The sequence below is a fragment of the Glycine max genome, chromosome 7 (assembly GCF_000004515.6).
Source record: "Glycine max cultivar Williams 82 chromosome 7, Glycine_max_v4.0, whole genome shotgun sequence".
In the NCBI taxonomy this organism is placed as follows: domain Eukaryota; kingdom Viridiplantae; phylum Streptophyta; class Magnoliopsida; order Fabales; family Fabaceae; genus Glycine; species Glycine max.
In genome coordinates this window covers 31,790,729-31,812,201 of record NC_038243.2, presented here as the reverse complement: position 1 = coordinate 31,812,201, position 21,473 = coordinate 31,790,729, and the positions used below count along the sequence as shown (strand labels likewise).

The following is a 21,473-nucleotide window of genomic DNA, read 5'->3' as shown; positions in this document are numbered from 1 at the left end:
AAGTATTGTAGCTTACAAAATTCACTGGATGTTGGGACAAGCCAAGGTTTAAATAAAGGCAAGAGAGTAATTTTTCCTTTTACATTTGTTGGCAGCCCCCGCTACATGGATCAACTATAATTTGATGGTATGGAGATATGCAGCCATGTTGGTTTCCCAAATCTTTTTATCACTTTAACATGTAATCCAAATTGGCCAAAAATCCATAGATTACTTGCGCCATTGAATTTGAAACTAGCAGATAGACCAGACATTGTCTCACGAGTTTTCAAGTTGAAATATGAAGAAATGCTTTCAGACCTAACAAAGAATCACCTACTTGGAAAAGCAGTGGCATGTAAGTTGATAGCAACTTTTTGTGTTCAACTTACAATTCAATTTATTACTTTTCACTTTTTCTCATTCTATAACATAATTATTACATATTGATATGTTATTGTTTTCCTGCTAATACTATAATTCAACAATCACAGATATGCATACAATAGAATTCCAAAAACGAGGACTTCCTCATGTCCATTTATTGTTATTTTTGCACCCAGACAATAAACATCCAACTTCAGACGAAATTGACCAGATTATATCAGCAAAGATACCTTCAAAGGAAGATGACCCAGAACTCTATAGATTGTTGCAAAATCATATGGTTCATGGCCCATGTGGAATTATATGATCTGAATCTCCAAGTATGAAAGAAGGAAAGTGTAGCATATTTTATCCTAAAATGTTCCAACCTCGCACCCTTTTAGATCCAAATGGTTATCCAATATATCATAGAAGAAATGATGGTCGTACAATTTCAAAGAATGGTGTTATCATTGATAATAGACACATCGTACCTTATAATCCAAAGTTACTAAAAAATACCAAGCGCATGTCAATATTGAATGGTGCAATCAAAGTACTTCAATCAAATATTTATTCAAATACATAAACAAAGGGTATGACAGTCACTACTGTTATGCTTTATGATGACAATGATGAAATCCAGAATGCTACCAACCAGAAATATGAGATTAAAGAATATATAGACTGCAGGTACCATTAATTGAACATATGTAATTAATGTGCCCGTTATTGTTTTACTAAATTAATGTTTATGCCAGGTACATTTCTCCTTGTGAAGCTGCTTGGAGAATTTTTAGTTTTCCAATACATGTTAGGAAGCCTGATGTTGAAAGATTATATTTCCATCTTCCAGGCCAACACAGTGTTCTTTATGAGGACCATGATGATATTGATGATGTCCTATCCAAGCCAAGCATTTCAGATTCCAAATTTTTAGCTTGGATGAACGCCAACAAATGTTTTTCAGAAGGAAGAAATCTGACTTATTCAAAATTTGTTTCAAAGCTTGTATATAATGAAAATACTAGATCATGGCAACTTAGAAAGAAAGGATGCACTATTGGAAGGCTTATATGTGTCCCACTAACGACAGGAGAATTGTTTTATTTAAGGATGATGCTTACTGCCTGCAAAGAAGCTACTTCATTTGAGGATATTAGAATTGTTACAAATATTCAATACCCTACATATAGAGAAGCATGCTTTGCCGTGGGGTTTTTACAAGATGATAGAGAATTCATTGAAGCAATCAAAGAGGCAAAGGACTAGGGCACAACTAATTATTTGAGGAAATTATTTGTGTTGATGCTTTTAACAGGTACCATCAATAAACCTGAAGAAGTTTGGAATCAAACATGGCATTGGCTAGCTGATGACATTGCATATCATTATAGCAAATCAACAATAAATACAGGTTAGTTTTGATTAATTCTTACATTCAATCCCATGAACAATAATCATAATTTGACTGCTAACGTCTAATGTGTTAGAATTACACATCGATGATAATCATCTGAGTAATTTGGCATTGCTGGAGATTGAACAACTGCTGCACGTAAATCAAAAATCACTTAAAGACTATCCTTCAATGCCATATCCTTAGGATGCTGCTTGCACGTCCTATCTAGCCAATAGCCTGATATTAGCATAACTAAATTACAACAAGGATGACACCAAATCAGAATTTCTGCAACCTTTTTCATCCATGACAGGTGCCATACCTTTCAAATTTAAATTTAAATTGTTCTTCTTCTGCATCTAACATAAACTAATAAATATTTATAGATGAACAAACATTAATTTATAAACAAATCATTGAAGCCGTCAACAAAAATCAAGGTGGCATATTTTCCTATATGGATCTGGAGGTACAAGAAAAACCTTCATATGGAGAACATTGGCAACTTCATTGAGAGCAAACAATCAAATTGTTATTATAGTTGCTTCCAGTGGCATAGCTTCTATATTGTTACCAGGCGGTAGGATTGCACATTCAAAATTCAAAATACATGTACCCATTTTTGAAGACTCAACATGCAACATTCATCAAGGAAGTGAATTAGCTGAATTGCTAAATCAAACAAGCCTAATTATTTGGGATGAAGCACCAATGGCTTACAAATTTTGTTTTGAAGCGCTTAACCAAATTTTAAGAGATATAATTATAACTAAACCCAGGTCAAATCAAATATTTGGAGGTAAAGTCATCGTATTTGGTGGAGACTTTCGACAAATACTACCAGTCATTCCAAGGGGAAGTCGCTCAGACATCATCAATGCAACAATCAATTCCTCTTATTTATGGGATTCATGTTAGGTCTTAAGACTGACAAAAAACATGCGTTTGCAGAACAATGAACAATCACCAAATGAACAAGAAACTGCTGCATTTGCTAAGTGGATCCTTGACATTGGAGATGGAATTATTGGACTTCAAAATGATGGCTATTCCACAATTGAAATCCCTGAGGACCTGTTGATAACTCAATATAATGATCCAATCCATGCCATAGTTAACTCAACATTCCTAGATTTAACACAACATCACAATGATAGTCAGTACTTCAACAGCAGGGCAATATTAGCTTCAACCAACGAAACAGTCGAACAGGTCAATGATTATATACTATCATTAATCCCAGGTAATCATAGAATCACTAATCCAATTCATATTACATGTATCTAAATTAACCGTGCTTAATTACCAATTTTTAAATATTATTATCTACTTTATGTTTCCTCTGTTTTGGAGAGATCTTTAACTTTACAACTGTCGTACTAACTGCAGAAATTATCACAGGTGAGCACATGGAATACCTAAGTTCTGACTCTATAGACAAATCAGAAACCAATGAAAGCTATTATTTTCAAACAATAACTATTGAATTCCTTAATTCATTGATGACATCTGGTCTGCCAAATCATTGTATCAAGCTTAAAATAGGAACTCCTATAATGCTTTTAAGGAATTTAGATCAAACTCAAGGCCTGTGTAATGGCACAAGATTAATAACTACAAGACTGGCAAAGCATGTAATTGCGGCTGAAATCATTTCTAGCAAATATTCAGGACATATGGTTTACATCCCAAGAATGTCCATGTCCCCTTCACAATCACCATGGCTTTTTAAACTTTTAAGGAGACAATTTCCAATCATGTTGTCTTACGCAATGACAATTAACAAATCTCAGGGACAGCCACTGTCCACAGTCGGACTTTATTTGCCAAAACCAGTTTTTAGCCATGGTCAATTATATGTTGCATTATCAAGGGTCAAAACAAAGAAAGGTTTGAAAATTTTGATCCATGATAAAGACCAGAAAAATATGACTTCTACCACCAATGTAGTTTTCAAAGAAGTCTTCAATAATCTAGGAAGGTTAATATAATTTCTCTTCTAACACAATTCTTAGTTTTTATTCCTAATACTACTTTATTTAACAATCACTAAAAATACGCTCTCATATACAGCTAAATACAAGATCATATCAGCCACTGCCGAATATTCTATTATAAGGCACATAATATCATCTTCTACATTACAATTTTTCTATTGCAATTTATACTGCTAAATTCAATCTATAAATTGCATCTATTTTGCTTGATTTTAAATTTATTATTATTATTACTGTTATTAATTTATTATTATCATTACGTCTACTATACAAAATATCATCTTCTGAAAATATATATTTAGAACATGTATAATTGTTTTGCTGAGACCATTAATATTGAATATATCTTCTGCCAAATACATAATTACAATGATTTTCTCTGATAAATTTTTTCCCCTGCATTTTTATATTTATCAATATTATTTATGACATTCACTAACAAAAAAAAACACTTAAGCTGCCTGCAACACCAGAGATACATTCATGATGATTCAGATCACTCTCCATGTCCAATCTTCAGAACCAGCATTCAATGCTCTACAATTTCCAATTTCATTTATGTGCCACCAGCTACATCTTTTCACCAACCACTGCATCAGTCCCACACTTCTTCTCCAAACAGCTTTTCTTCTCCCACCATCCATTTCTCCTGTGTTTCCAAAAAAAAACAATACTCAGACCACTGCGACCATGAGTTCAGACTCATCCTCCACTTCAACCGGGACAACGATGAGCTCAGACTCATCATCATCCTCCACTTCAACTGGGACAACGATGAGCTCAGACTCATCATCTGTTATAAGCAAGGTAAGTCTTAAATTATTTAGAATATATATTAAAATTATGTTAACTATATTTTACTTTGTTTTGTTTAAATTTTAACTGTAACCATCATACTGTGATGAAACTCACCATCCAGATTCCCAAAGTTGTGGTTTTCTTTTTTCACTAGATACTTAGGTTTTCTTTCTCCTGCTATTCTGTTCTATACATCAAACCAATACTTTTTAATTAGTTAATCTTTTCAATGCATGCACCGATCCATTTTGACTGATTGATATTATCAACTTTGAGTTTAGAATTAAACAACGAACAACATATGAATAAGCACTAAAAATTTTGTTTTGTCATCCTTTGACTGCCAAACAACAAATAGGGAATTATTTATCCTGTCTTTTTTGTTTATTGATATTAATCTGCAATGTAGTACTATAAAATTGATTCTAATAGTAATTACATAGAATATACACCTACAAGAATGCCCAATATGAAATCCATATTCCTTTATTTTTCTACTATTTATTAATAACTGATATTCAAGAACTGATATAACCATATATAAATTAATCATAGTATGCAAAAATTGATACAATACTTCATCACTCTATGAATAAGAGGATAGCGTATTAGTTGGCTACCATGAGTTCTATCAGACAACAACACAATTCTTCCTACTCTATATCATCATATGAGAATAACAGACATAGTCCAACAAATCTCAAGATTGTTGTCCTGTCCCAAACCTTTGCAATAACTTTTCTATTCTGATTTTTAAACCTGCATTCCAACCCAATCCCACTTCACTTCTCAATCTTTAATTGCATAATACACTTGATAAAACCTGCTAACTTAACCATGACTATCTCTCTCAACATTAATTACAGAATACACTTCATGCAACCATAAATTCATTGATTTTATTATGTTGTTGTCATTGTCCACATACTTTAAAATATTCTTTCATTACCATATTTTATCTTATTTTTTCCATGCTATCTAACTGCAGATTCCATATCCAATCAACAAAAAACCATTAATCATGCAGTTCACAACACCATTCCACAATGATAGGGTAATCTTATATGTCCACTCTTTGTTTTTTTTTTTTTTTGTTCTTTCATTACTACAGTTTCATTTTCTTTTGTTACTATGTCTTTTTTCATAACACCATGTGGTGCCTTCATTTTACCACCAACAATGGGCACCAGAATACCCTAACTTTGTCCATATCAGATATGATGGAACAACATACCAAATCAGACTAAGACAGCATCGCGACAAAATATACTTCACTGATGGACTAAACCAGTTCAGGAAAGATTTAGCAATTTATGAATCTGTCACCATTCACTTCTTGGCTTGTGACAAAAAATCCATATTCGACCTTCATTTCTCTCCCTCACTAGAACACCAGACCTGCGGAAGACCATGGATGATCTCAAGAGAACATATTTGGACAATTAAAATCACCCAGTCAATGCTTGTTGCACCCCAACCCCTAGTAACCATCAAAAGCTCTTCTTTGTCCCTTATACAAATTGCTATTTATGTATAACACTTTTTTCGCATTGCAGAGACTCCCAAACTGTGCAATTACACATGTTAATGCCTGCGGCCAACACATGACGATACTTAGAAAAATTGGACCTCCACTACAGTGGAATGTTCTCCTCCTTGACGTTCGAATTGGCCACAGATACGTAGTACAACCATGGTATGAATTCCTTACCAACAGTGATTTCTCTCACGGTGATGAGATCTCTTTCTATTATAGGCGTGATAAAATATGGGAAATTATCATCCGGCACAAGAAAAACCGGGATGACAGCGACACTGAATAAATTTAGAATGTTAAACTGCTACTTCACTTTATGATGGTCATGTTTATATTTCTTATTTCTTAAAACAATTCATCTACTAAGTAAATATATTATCAATCTTTAATCTATTTTAATTTGCAGATTAGTTTTCATTTTATTCCTACTTTACAAATCAAATAAACATACATGCGAAAAATTTGCAAACAACCCGTGCGTACACACGGGTCACAAACTAGTTAGTATCAATGGGAAGACAAACCTATCCTATTTCGACCAAAATCATCAGAAATAAAACTAGACAAACTATCCCTCTAAATGAAACCTATATTCAAAACCCCAAAGGAGACCAATGTATCCGCGCAACAGTTTTCTTCTCTAAAAATGTGAGTGGCAAAAAAAATGCATACCACTAATAGCATGCATGTAGTTTTCCCATTTGCTATAAAGGCGTCATAGAGCCAAAGATGAATCCTTCAGCGCTGCAATAACCAATGTGGAATTGCTTTCCAACCAAATAGTATTCCATTGAGGATGTCTAGCAATATCAATGGGTTTAACTATAACCATCACTTCAATAGATGTTAAGTCAAAAAACATTTGTGTCTTAAGATGAATCGTGACCCTTAATTATTTTAATTAGATACAAATAAATACAAAGATTAAAATTTATGTCTTATGCGATATAAGACCATGTTGTTTGAATCTGCGTTTGAAGTTCTAGATGAAAGTGAATTATACCATTATCTGATAAAACATTAAAGAATGCATTTAAGACTTTATTTAATATTATGTGTCTAAGATTTTTTTTTACAGGAATTATCTTATAAGACATTCTCCTAGAATCTTTCAAATGCCATAAAGAATAAATTATGTCTAAGAGCTTTGGAGTTGTCAAAAAGTGTTAAAAGACGTGTCTTACTGTGATAGACATGCTCTGAAGAAAAAGAAGTGGTTTCTTAATGAAGTGTTCTTTACAAAAGCTAAAGAGAGTGACTTTCTGGCATGAAGGGACACACATTTAATGCAAGCATTAAATGCTCAAATGACCACAATCTTTATATGCGAGCTTGTCATACCCTAATTTCGTCCGGGGACCATTTTTTTATGGCATGAAACCTTTGCTTGATCGCTTCGAGGTACTTGGCACCCATTGTTGCACAATATGTAAAGTTCCATAACGTGCCAGAAGTCAAAAGAGAGCATTGTTACACGATCCGTGAAGTTCCGTAACATGCCGGAAAACAAAAGGAAGCATTGTTACGCAATCCGTGAGGTTCCGTAACATTCCGAAAGCCAAAAAAGGGATGATTACGTAATCTGTAAGGTTCCGTAACATTACAGAAGGAAAACAAGTATCGTTACGGAATTCATAAATTTCCGTAACGTTACGGAAAAAGAATCAGCAAAAAAAGGCAGGGGGTGTATTTAGTAAATGGGGGGTGCAAATAGCAACCAAGCCCACTTGGGCCTTCCAAGATGTTCCTCAGAAGGCGGTGCCTTCTGGAGGAAGCAACCTAGCTCGCCTGGGCAAGCTGGGTGGCAAGCTCCTCCCTCATTTTCCTATAAATAGGGGGAGGAGGGAAGAAAAATGTTCAACCCTCCTGGTATCTGAGGATCACTTGAAATTAGTAAACAAAATCATGGGTGATTCCGTGAAGATTTTCTGCCATCTTTCGTTCATTCTTCATCATTCTTCGGTCTTCAACCGGTAAGTTCCCGAAATCGAACTTTTTAATTCATTCTATGTACCCTTGGTGGTCCCCATTTGTTTCGTCTACTTTTATTTTCATTTCATTTACTTTTCGTACCCCCTTTTGACGTGCTTTAGTCATTTATTTAAGTCATTTTCTCACCTAATAAATGATAAAATGAATTTCAACCGATCATTTGCATTGTAATCTCGTTTAATCACTGTTAAAACAAAATCTAACCGATCATTCACGCTGTAATCTCGGTTAAACCAAAAAAAGCAAAATAATAATAAAATAATCAAAATATCTTGAAAAATAATAATAAAATAATCAAAATATCTTTGAATAAAATAATCATAAAAATCAATCGAACGTTTTTCTTTGGAAGTTTCCTTGGATCAATTGACTAATAACCAAAGTGAAACTAAGGCTAAAATCAACTCAAATCAAGCTTTGTCCGCAAAAAAATCACTAAAAACCGTTTTAAGGTCCAACGCCTTAAATGATCCTCTTTGCTTTTATCGGTTAACATGGATCGTTCAAAAGCATAAAATCAACATGTAACTTTACCGCTTTTGCGAGAACTAAGTAGGTCTGATTTCCTCTTCGATGAAGGATATGTAGGAGCAAAAGCCCCGCTTTTGTCGACCTCGTGAGATGGTTAGAGGTCCAACGCCTCAGCTTTTCTCACCAGGTAAAATGGATCATTTTAAGGTCCAACGCCTTAAATGACCATCTTCCAAGTAAAAAAGAATCAATTGATTCGCCCCTTTTGAAAGAACTACATAGGTTTGATTTCCTCTTCGATGGAGGGTATGTAGGAGCAAGAGCCCCGCTTTTGTCGACCTCAAAAAATAAAAAGAAATAAAATTTTAGATACATAATTTCACACAATTCTAATCTAAGGCTGTTGTCCTTTGGGGACAAACGTGAGAGGTGCTAATACATTCCTCAAATGTAAAGATAACTACCGAATCTGGAATATTCTTCATGACCGGTTTCCTTTGGTTTTTCTAACGTTTTCCTTTCAATAAACGTTGGTGGCGACTCCGCGCATTTTCCTCCTATGGAAGACGCACCCGTGAGCCTCGCCTTGCTCGCCCGCAAAAGGGTAGGTTGCGATAGTTGGCGACTCCACTGGGGATTGTTTTTGTGAGTTAGGCCTATTTTAGGAAAGTGTGGAATTATGAAACTTTGTGTGTGCGTTTTTTCTTGAACTGTGTAAAAATAATAAATGTTGTCTTTTCCACATTTTTACACCGCATTCTAAGCACCCACTGGTTTGAGTAAAAAAGGGGCCCTATACCCGGGTTCATGGAAATCTAAGGAGTGGAGGTGAATCTATGGTCATGCTAGGTCTCCGACTTGCTTGATAATAGTGAAACCTCGTCTAGAGCTTTCTCTCTTTATAATGTGTTGTCGCTGGTATTCCATACCGTCGCAATATTATTATCTTGAGTGATGATACCTCTAGAAAACAGCCATGTGAGATATGGATCGTTGGGAGTAGTTATTAGAGACCCCTGGATATTATCCTATAGGTCCCTAAAATAGGGGCACGGAGCAAACACGTTGCGTGCCATTTTAAACACTGCCATGCATGTAGTCCTAAATGTCATGTATGCCTTTGCTTGTAATTATTTGTGGATATTGTCGTACTATGTGCATCCCCATGTTATGCTTTTTCGCGTCTACATCATGTCGTCACGCACGCTTTGTATGTTGGTCTCGTCTTTTGTCATGGGAAGCCGGAAGATCCATATCACCTTCTTAAACTGCACACATGGGGCACTGCACCCCCAAATGCGCAATTAAGAAGAGATAATTTTTTGGGCCCTCATGTCCGTAAATGCATTCATATCATGCATCGCATAAGCATCTCTTCATGGCATCATAATGAACATATCGTTCCTGCATTTGTCCGTTATCATATTCCAGCATCACATTTTGCATGAGTCATTGCATCATCATGCATATGCATTCAATATACTTTTTGTTCTACAAACTGCATACCTTTTGTTTTCATGTTTGCTCATGCATGATCCATGCATTTTCCTCTGCAAAATAAAAAAAAAAGGAAGCATGAAAATTCATGATGCATTCTTAGTTGCATGTGTGAGGTACCATGAGCCAACCATGTTGGGATCATAAACCCATTTCTAAAAAAAAAAATAACAACAAAACCAAATGATTGAGCATGGTACCTAATGCATGGTTAACTAGGAAATGATGTCTCTTCGGGCATCTCAATCTCATAATTACATTTTCCATGCATAGCATGCGTATTCCCGAGTCTTTCATCCCTATGAAATGTTGTTGAAGTATTTGCAATCAAAATTGCCATTCCTTGGGTTATGGGGTTGAACCAAGCTCATGCTTTTACGAAAAGGTTCATCAAGTCAAGTTGAAGTATGGAAGTAACCATCTCGCAAAAAATTGGAGCAAAAGATGGATCGTGTTACATCGCTGCTTCGTTTACTGCCAAACACGTTTAGGACTGTTGATGTCCTTGTTACTTCCAGTTTCACCTTGACAAAGATGTAATGGACCATCTTAAAAATCTAAATTGATTCAACCCCATGTCCTGCGTAAAAATTCGCAATACTTCAATTGTGCATCATTCGCATACATCCATGTTGTTCATTGGTTGCATTGCTCATCGCATTCTTTCCTTGAAAAAAAAATGAACTTAATCATTGTTACAAAAAAGAAAAGAACATGCTTTACGGTGCCCTTACCAAACCCGAGCTAGAGCAAGAGTAATGGGTGAAGTAGAGGAGGTGCAACAGCAGATGAAAGCCGACATGGAGGCCATGAAAGAGAAAATGGCCACAATGATGGAGGCCATGATGAGCATGAAGAAGATAATAGAAGCCAATGCGGTTGCAATTGCCGCTACCAGCGCTGTTGCTGAGGAGGACCTGACTCACCCATCTGGCCTCAATCAAATAAGTCATCCAACCTCGGATGTGAGAGGCAAGGAGTTGGCAAGTATGGGTGGCCCCCATTGTGTGCAAATTCAAAACAAAGCATGCCTTCCCGCCATATGACTTGCCTCCCAATTATACACCACCTAATGTGGCGTACACTCCCAATGAGAATGTCAATAACTCCACTCCAATACTCATTGAGAGCCAATAACCTCAATCTAGTCATGCACATGTCTCTCAACCCATGGGGGAGACACATGAAATACCCCACCACAATTTAGCCGACTTCGAGCCTTGCCTCGGATATGCCACTGAAGGGCAAGCAGTTGGTGGTATACCCCTGCAAAACACTTTAGAGGGCCCTCAGTATCACCCACAACCACATCTCTTGCATTCCACAGTGGGTAAAAACCCTAATGCTATGGCAAAAATGGGAAAGTTGGATCATCTAGAGGAAAGGCTCAGGGTCATTAAAGGAGGCTGAGATTATGCCTTTACTGACATAGAAGAGTTGTTCCTAGTACCCGAAATTGGTCATTCCCAAGTTCAAGGCACTCGACTTTGACAAGTATAAGGGGACTACTTGCCCCGAGAACCATCTAAAGATATATTGTCGGAAGATGGGGGCATACGCAAAAGATGGGAAACTGCTGATACATTTCTTCCAAGAAAGTCTTACTGGGGCAGCTGTCACCTGGTATACTAACTTGGAACCTTCCCGAGTCCATTCTCGAAAGGACCTAATGGTTGCCTTCATTAGGCAGTGTCAGTACAATTCTGATATGGCTCCAGATAGGATGCAACTACAGAACATGTGCAAAAAGGGGCATGAATCTTTCAAAGAATACGCCCAAAGGTGGAGGGATCTGGCAGCCTAAGTGTTTCCCTCAATGACGAAGAAAGAAATAATAACAATGATAGTAGACATATTACTAGTGTTCTATTATGGAAAATGGTGGGTTACACACCTTCAAGCTTTGCGGATTTGGTCTTCGCTGGCGAAATGATCAAAGTGGGTCTAAAAAGAGGCAAATCTGATCATCATGCTTTGATAAATGCAAAAAACTGGGGCAAATGAAGAGGGTGAGAATGAGGGAGAAACCCATGCTGTGACTGTCATTCCTATACAGCCAAGTTTCCCACCAACCCAACAATGTCATTACTCAGCCAATAACAAACCTTCTCCTTACCCACCACCCAGTTATCCACAAAGGCCATCCCTAAATCAACCACAAAGCCTATCTACTACACTTCCAATGACGAACACCACCTTTAACACAAACCAAAACACCAACCAAGAAATGAATTTTGCAACAAAAAAGCCTGTAGAATTCACCCCAATTCCGGTGTCCTATGCTGACTTGCTCCCATATCTACTTGATAATTCAATGGTAGCCATAACCCCAACCAAGGTTCCTCAACCTCCATTTTTCCGAGGATACGACTCGAACGCAACATGTGCATATCAGGGAGGAGCCTTGGGGCATTCCATTGAGCACTGTATGACCCTGAAGCATAAGGTGCAAAGTCTAATTGATGTGGGCTGGCTGAAATTTGAGGAGAATCACTTGTTGAATCCTAACACTGACAAGCGACACCACACATGGGGCAATTTTGAAAGATGTTGTTAGATGTCTCTAATGACTCATTAGGATTTTCAAGTTAATGCCATTATAGTAAACCATAGTTACAATGCTAAATAAAATGGATAAATCTGACATCTTTGTCCCTCATCCTCTTGTAATTACATCTTTGCTTCCACTGGAATGTGGGTGCAAGCCATTGGTTTGTTTGCTCAAGCAACATGCGCTCCTAAGTGTTGACTTCCAAGGCCGTTCAATCAGAGATTACTCGTCTTGCACGTTGGTGGGGGTGCCGTAAAACAACGAGTAAAGTTAAAAACAAATAAGTTTCAAAATAAAAGAAAAAAAAAAGCATTTGATTGACTGTGTTTTCAAGTAAAAATATAGACATTCATGTGACCTCATTTTATCATTCCTAGAGAAGTGAGTTATCAAGAATAGGAGTCATTTGACTTAATCCATCAACTGAAAAAATCCTTCAACTATTTCTTGTCCTTGGAAAACTCTTTTGGCAAGAATCAACCGCTTCTTTCATTCTTCCTTACTACAAGGTTGTGAAAAACAAAACAACGATGGTTACCTCAGAGCCCTACACTAGGCAATGAAAGGCACCATGCATAAACCTTAAGTGAACCTAGGGGCAGATTAGAAGTTCTCACCCAATAGGTTCCCAGCTACAAGGTCATGACGAAAGATAATGATTGGTACCTCAAAGCCTTACACTGGGGCAATGAGGGGCATCATCCATGAGCCTCAAGTGAACATAGGGGCAGATCGAAAGTTCTCACCCGTCGATGTTTTTAAACAAAAAAAAGGGGGGGACAAATCCTGGAATTTCAATGGATTGATTAAACATCAAATGACTCCATGGCCATCACTCCAAAATGGTCAAGTGACTAAATCAAATAGAACATACACTATGAGGGAGTTCCCGGAGAGATTTGCAAAAGATAGGATAAGGTTGCATGAATTATCACCTCTTTCAAAAGGACAGTCAATCTATGTTTTTTTAAAAAAATTAAATCAAAATCAAAATCACAAAATAGGGAAAGAATGTCATTGTACAACTTTCCATTGCATTGCATTGTTTCATATGAAGTCCGCATTTACCTAATTCCACGACAAAGGTTGCATGCATCTGCATCCCTAAAAATCATGTTAGCTGCATAGATTTCCTCCATCTAATGTCCAATCTTTTGAAATGACCAGCCCTCTCAATGAGTCAATCTCTTGCTTTCTCATAAGAGTGCACCCTTGGGTACTAGTACCCTCACCTTCAGAGGACTAGACATCCTCGCCTTCAGAGGGCTACACGCCCTCACCTTCAGAGGGTTGCATGTCCTCACCTGCAGAGGACTACACATCCTCACCTTCAGAGGACTACACGTCTTCACCTGTAGAGGACTACGCATCCTCACTTTTAGAGGGCTGCACGTCCTCACCTTCAGAGGACTACACGTCCTCACCGTCAGAGGACTGCACGTCCTCACCTTCAGAGGACTACACGTCCTCACCTTTAGAGGGTTGCACGTCCTCACCTTCAGAGGGCTGCACGCCCTCGCCTTCAGAGGGTTGCACGCCCTCGCCTTCAGAGGGCTGCACGCCCTCGCCTTCAGAGGGTTGCACGCCCTCACCTTTAGAGGACTACACGTCCTCACCTTCAGAGGACTACACGTCCTCACCTTTAGAGGACTACACGTCCTCGCCTTTAGAGGGCTACGCGTCCTCACTTTCAGTGGGCTTCATAGCCACACCTTAAGAGAATTTAAGGTCCTTTGCCCTTAATGCTTAATCGAGACTTGCGGTCCCGGTTAAGGGGCGAGTAGTTTCCATTTATCAGTTCCTGGGCCACCCTCTGATCCTGGAGGAGCGACCAACTGTGCTAGCACAACCAGAAAGGGAGGCTATCATGCAGCTACTATGCATACCGGGGCAAGATTTCACCCGTGCCACTGCAAAGAGACGAGTGCGGATCATGCGCACCAACCTGACCACTCTTACACAGATATAGATGACGTTGCCACTTAGCAACATTCTGCCCAGCGACCGCAATGCCGATCTCCCCCTGCAAAAGTATCGGTTGGTTTGTGCCATCCCGACATAGGTAAGTATGCACATCGCTCAATTGATTTCTGATGTCATCTATTATTTGCAGGGGTCGCACCCACAAGACACCCAGTGGACCCAGAGGAGCCCAACAGGGCCCTGGGGTTTCCAGCTCGGGTTACGGGCCTCTGTCAGTCATACAGGGTGCCCGTCCCCCCCAGCAAGGTCATACCATCATGACATAGGTAAGTATGCACTTCTCTCAACTGATTTCTGATGTCATCTATTGTCTGCAGGGATCGCACCCGCAAGACACCCAGTGGACCCAAAGAAGTCCAACAGGGTCCTAGGGTTTCCAGCTCTGATTACGGGCCTCTGCCAGTTCTACGGAGTGCCCGTCGACCCCAGCAAGTTCATCAGGCCCCCTATTAACCAGACTTTCATCAAGAAATACTGCGCCCCCAGGCAGGCGCAGGGCGAGACACCACAATAGCCTAGGGATGGCCGGCAGCGGGCAACAAACGCACTGCCACCCACTCTAGAGTTCACCTCGGCTCATCCACAAAAAGGTTAGAGCGTTGCCTATGACCCGTGGCCGACCAGCAGGCGACCAAGTCCGAAGCCAAAGGTAAGCAAAAGTACTAGGTCCGTGACCGACAAGTCATAAGGCGTCCAGCTCAAGACGTTAAAGAAGCGCTACGAGGAGGCAACCTAGTACCCTTTAAATTTCTGCTTGTTATTTGATCACCCTTTGTTTCTCAAGTCATAGTAGGACACACCTAGCTGCTCATGATCCTAGGAATTTAAATAAAACAAGCACAAGCTCGGAAGGTAGTCATACCTCACAAAATATATGTATGTGTGTTTAGGTAGTGAAAATACCTTAGATATGCATGTAAGTAATTTAGGTAGCAAAAGATACCTCACAATATATATATATATATATATATATATATATATATATATATATATATATATATATATATATATATATATGTATGTATGTATGTTTAGGTAGCAAGATACCTTGGATATGCATGTATATAGCAAAAATACCTCACAAAATATGTGTATGTATGTTTAGGTAGCAAGATACCTTGGATATGCATGTATATAGCAAAAATACTTCACAAAAATATACATATGTTTAGGTAGCAAAATACCTCATGAAAAAAAAAACAAAAACAAACAAGAACAAAAAATATATCCTTCGACTGAAAAGCCAGCACGCTTTTGAAAAGAATTAACTTCCAGCTTTTCTTTGAAAAAATTCACTGATTATGACCAATTTTTGAAAAAAGATGTTTATGCACCTGAAAGGTGAATGCTATGAAAATTTTCCCGAACGCCCAAAATAGACTCAGATAAATGCATGAATTGATAAAAGAACATGTTTTGGAAGCACTCGGTTGACTTAAATAGGAAAAAATGAATCTTGAACCCTAGTATCACGTGACCATAAAAACTTGATGCTTGAGTGTCCACATGGGTGCATGCATGACCAGTTTTGCATAAAATTTCATAATCATCATTGTTGCATGTGTATCATGGAAATAATGTGGGACATCCCCTTTATCCCCGAACCGCTGGCCAAACCCTGACATATATCATGACCAGCCGTTCTACAAGCCTTGAGCCAAAATCCCAACTTATCATAAACCTTGACCCAGGGTGAGAATGTCAATCCTTGCCCTCGGAAGAAAACAAAAAAATGGAAAATTCCCAATCAAAGAGTGGGAGAAAGAAAAAAAAGAAAGAAAATTCCCAATCAAAGAGTGGGAGAAAGCAAAAAATAAAGAAAGTTCCCGATCAAAGATCGGAAGAAAACAGAAGAAATATACAGAAATGTCTTTGGACCAGACAATATCTGAACAATACAGAATTGTCACCAAGTAAACAAGAAAAAGAAAGGAAACCACGACCTAAAGTGGTCCTCTCCCTTTGATTGCCAACAAAAATCCTGTGCGCTAGCGACTTTCTCGCCCCGCACTAAACAAAAACAGAAAAGGAAAAGGCAAGAACACTCAAAGCCAGATTCCCCACAAGAAAACAAACTATTCCCAAGAAAAAGTCCTATTGATCCATGATCACGCATGTAATCTTTGATTTGATAGGAAATGATTTGCAAAATCAAGTCATGACATATCTATGGTTCGGAATTAGGATGAAACACTTACCCGTGTGAGATTGATACACTTTGAGTGATTTCCTTCTATTTTTGTCGGACCCAGTGTTTCCTCTAAATGGTCATTCAGAAACGAAATGCTAACATCGAAAATCTCATTTACGGTTATGAGAAAATTTCATCAGCATACTCTCCTTCCCCGATAGACACATTGTTTTTCATCCAAAAAGCATATGTTGCTCTGATCAGTTGGGAGTTTTGTCTCTTTACTAAAGCATGTTTGCATTTTAGTGAAGAAAACACCGAGACTATTTTTAGTCTCACTGTTCAAGAACTATGTAGGTCTGAGTTCCTCATCACAAATTGAGGATACGTAGGAGCAAAAGCCCTGCTTTTGTCGACCACCCCACCTTTTGTTACCGTGACCCAAGAGTCCGATGGCATGCGGAGCCATATGACCGTGGGATCCCCAGATTCGTATTCTTCTCATTTTTATGTTTCATCATTTATCATTTGTATGTTATCTTATTTCTATGACTTGAGAGACTAACGTTTGTTTTTGTTGTTTTTTTTTCCGATTGTCATTTGTTTTGTGCATACATTTTGTTTGGATTGTTGCGTTAGTGCTTATTTCGTTATTGTCGATAATATTTTGTTGAAATTCCGGAACCGTGTAGAGTTTTCATTTAGGAACGTCATCCTAAAATAAAACGAACAAACGTCGTGATAACGCCAAGAATAGAGAAAGAAAGAGACGTTGTGGACAAAATGTCATATCTGTATATAAAGAAAAGAAAAGAAATATTTGTATATAAACAATGTGTGAAAATAAATTCTTGTATATGAGAAATGAGTGTATATAAAGGAAATTTTTATATGAAACAATGAGTGTATATTAAAAAGAGGAAAGGAAATCTTTGAAAACGAATAGAGATTTTATATAGACCATGTCGGTATAGAGAGAAAGAGTTTTTCAATGCGTGCGGATATAGAGAAAAAAGTTTCTTTCGTGTATAGGAATGTAGGTGTACAGAAAAAAAGCTTTTCTCATAGATAGCGATGGATGTATAGTTTTTTGCAAACATGCATAAGAAAAAATGAAACAAAAAGAAAAGAGAAAGAAAGACCTCGAAGGTCGGCATGTTATGGTCATAGGAAGCACAAATCATTCGTAGAGAGCAAACATATCTTTTGGAAACAAGAAACTGACACCAAGAGTTTATTTTCCAAAATAACCGAGATAAGAACGGATGGATTCGTTGAACCAATGAAAGAACATAATTTGGAAACATTGGGTCTACTTGTGTAAATCCCAAGCCTTAGTATCATAATGCCATAAGCTGGATGCTTGAGTACCCACCTAGCTATATGCATGACTAATTTTGTGCGTTGTTTCCAAATCATCATTGTTACGCGCGCCTCGTGGAAATAATATGGGAGTTTAACCCGAAACCGACACCCTGACACGAATTTGTTTTTCCCCAAATATCAAAATCGGGCACGCACGATGAAAAGACCATGTTGAGACACAACCTTAAGCTACCTTGAACCTTGGCCCATGTTGAGAATCCTCATCCTTTCCCCCGAAGAAGAGGACAGCAGAATCTCCTCAAGGGAGAGCGAATAACGAATGCTAAAACCTGAATTCCCAATCAAAGATCGGATGAAAATAAAGAAAAGAAAAGGAAAAGAAGGATTCCCGATCGAAGATCGGAAGAAAGTAAAAAGGAAAATATCGGAGGAAAACAGAATAATTCCCGATCAATAAAGGAAACCAGGAAAGAGAACAGAAGATCTTCTGACTAGATAAATTTTCAGCGAGGTAAATGACCGCCGGCAAAGGGAAAACCCATTTTGAAGTGGTTCTTCCGTTGGGATTGCCATTCAGGGTCGCTCCCGACTGGCGATGTCCCGCCCCACATAAACAAAGAGGAAAAGACCGAAACACCCAGCTTCCTCTCCAAAAACACTACCCTCCAGAAAATCCTATTGATTCGTGATCGCGCGTGTAATCTTTTGGTTCAATAGGAAATCATGTGCAAAATAAAGTCATGGTGCAGCTATGGTTTGGAATTAGGGTAAAACACTTACCTGTGTGAGTTTTTATACACCATGAGTTATTTTATTCCCAGTTTCAGTTTGACCCGACGTTTCCCTTGAATGTTCATTTAAAAGCTAAACATTGACATCCTACCCTTCATTTTCGGTTACAAGGAAAACTATTTTTGCATAAGTATATTGCTTCTCTAAAGATATGGTGCTCTCGTGAATGATTTATTTTTCCTTGCTAAAGCATGTTCGCCTTTTAGGTGAAAGAACCCGGTGGACCATTCGGTCCTAAAATCTAATCTTATTCAGAACCCCATGAATTGATTGCCTAGCGTTGTTCATGCATCCTTCGTTATCAAGTACGGAGCCTCCGATGAGAGGAAAATACGGTTTTTTTGTTATTTTCCCAATCGGTTCCTTCACCAAACATGCGTATACGTATATATATTATGTTATTTTTGTTTGTTTGTTTGTTTTGTTTTGTGTTGTGCAGAGAAAGAAGAAGGAGAGACGGGAGTCACTTATTTCAAATCGTTTTGGGTTGGAACTATTGTGATTGAGATCAATTAAATCCCCATGATGGGCAAAGGATGGCCTTCGGGAGTCATCATAGATTAATTATGGAAAGGGCTAAGACGGACGAAATTAGTGTTTTTTCTTTGCTTTCCTCCTATCTCCGATAAAAGGTAAGTAAAGAGGGGCAACTGTCATACCCTAATTTCGTTTGGGGACCATTGTTTGATGGCATGCAACCTTTGCTTGACCACTTCGAGGTACTTGGCACCCATTGTTGCGCAATACGTAAAGTTCCATAACATGTCAGAAGTCAAAAGAGAGCATTGTTGCACGATCCATGACGTTCCGTAACATGCCGGAAATCAAAAGGAAGCATTATTACGCAATCTGTGAGGTTCCGTAACATTCCGAAAGCCAAAAAAGGGATGATTACGTAATCTGTAAGGTTCCATAACATTACAGAAGGAAAACAAGTATCGTTACGGAAAAAGAATCAGCAAAAAAAGGCAGGGGTTGTATTCAGTAAACAGGGGGGTGAAAATAGCAACCAGGCCCACTTGGGCCTTCCAAGATGTTCCTCAAGAAGGCGGTGCCTTCTGGAAGAAGCAACCTAGCTCGCCTGGGCGAGCTGGGTGGCAAGCTCCTCCCTCATTTTCCTATAAATAGGGGGAGGAGGGAAGAAGAAAAATGTTCAACCCTCCTGGTATCTGAGGATCACTTGAAACTAGTGAAAAAAATCGTTTTCGTGAAGAAAATCCAAGCCGAGGCGCTTCTGTAACGCGTCCGAAATGTTTCCGTGGGTGATTCCGTGAAGATTTTCCGCCATCTTTCATTCGTTCTTCGTCGTTCTTCGGTCTTCAACCGGTAAGTTCCCAAAATCGAACTTTTTAATTCATTCTATGTACCCTTGGTGGTCCCCATTTGTTTCGTCTACTTTTATTTTCATTTCATTTACTTTTCGTACCGCCTTTTGACGTGTTTTAGACATTTATTTAAGTCATTCTCACCTAATAAATGATAAAATGAATTTCAACCGATCATTTGCGTTGTAATCTCGTTTAATCACTGTTAAAACAAAATCTAACCGATCATTCACGCTGTAATCTCGATTAAACCAAAAAAAAGCAAAATAATGATAAAATAATCAAAATATCTTGAAAAATAATAATAAAATAATCAAAATATCTTTGAATAAAATAATCAAAAAAATCAATCGGACGTTTTTCTTTGGAAGTTTCCTTGGATCAATTGACTAATAACCAAAGTGAAACTAAGGCTAAAATCAACTCACAAATCAAGCTTTGTCCGCAAAAAATCACTAAAAACCGTTTTAAGGTCCAACGCCTTGAACGATCCTCTTTGCTTTTATCGGTTAACATGGACCGTTCAAAAGCATAAAATCAACATGTAACTTTACCGCTTTTGCAAGAACTACGTAGGTCTGATTTTCTCTTCGATGGAGGATACGTAGGAGCAAAAGCCCCGCTTTTGTCGACCTCGTGAGATGGTTAGAGGTCCAGCGCCTCAACTTTTCTCACCAAGTAAAATGGATAATTTTAAGGTCCAACGCCTTAAATGACCACCTTCCAAGTAAAAAAGAATCAATTGATTTGTCCCTTTTGAAAGAACTACGTAGGTCTGATTTCCTCTTCGATGGAGGGTACGTAGGAGCAAGAGCCCCGCTTTTGTCGACCTCAAAAAATAAAAAAGAAATAAAAGTTTAGATACATAATTTCACACAATTCTAATCTAAGGCTGTTGTCCTTTGGGGACAAACGTGAGAGGTGCTAATACCTTCCTCAAACGTAAAGATAACTCCCGAATCTGGAATATTCTTCATGACCGGTTTCCTTTGATTTTTCTAACGTTTTCCTTTCAATAAACGTTGGTGGAGACTCCGCGCATTTTCTTCCTATGGAAGACGCACCTGTGAGCCTTGCCTCGCTCGCCCGCAAAAGGGTAGCTTGCGACAAAGCTCAAGTGAAGAATTCTATTCGCTTAGAGACAACAAACACTTGAAGAAGAAGGTCTTTGAATACTAGAAGCTTTGAAGAAATGGAAAAACCTTCGCACTAACATTTGAATTATTTTTATAAAAAGCTTTATGTATATTTTTGTAAAATTGAAAAGCTCTCAAAACACTTAGAGCATCTTAAGAGAAAAGACTAAGAGTTTAGAGATCATATCCA

General features: G+C 38.1%; 1 protein-coding gene across 1 annotated transcript; it reads left to right on the top strand.

Annotated features, from left to right (window-relative positions):
- The first annotated feature begins 943 nt into the window (after positions 1-943).
- LOC106799301 (uncharacterized) lies at positions 944-3,738 on the top strand. The gene is made up of 6 exons (XM_014777498.1): positions 944-1,038; positions 1,107-1,306; positions 1,667-1,762; positions 1,839-1,903; positions 2,699-2,990; positions 3,149-3,738. Exons 1-6 carry the CDS (start codon positions 944-946, stop codon positions 3,736-3,738), a joined length of 1,338 nt encoding a protein of 445 aa, XP_014632984.1.
- Positions 3,739-21,473: the final 17,735 nt, after the last annotated feature.

What these genes read in the sequence shown, in the direction of transcription:
- LOC106799301 (XM_014777498.1), top strand. Translation starts at nt 944, where the DNA reads ATGACAGTCACTACTGTTATGCTTTATGATGACAATGATGAAATCCAG. An exon ending in TTGGATGAACGCCAACAAAT is followed by an intron (nt 1,307 to 1,666) that starts GTTTTTCAGAAG and finishes TGCTTTTAACAG; the next exon opens with GTACCATCAATAAACCTGAA. An exon ending in AGATTGAACAACTGCTGCAC is followed by an intron (nt 1,904 to 2,698) that starts GTAAATCAAAAA and finishes ATGCGTTTGCAG; the next exon opens with AACAATGAACAATCACCAAA.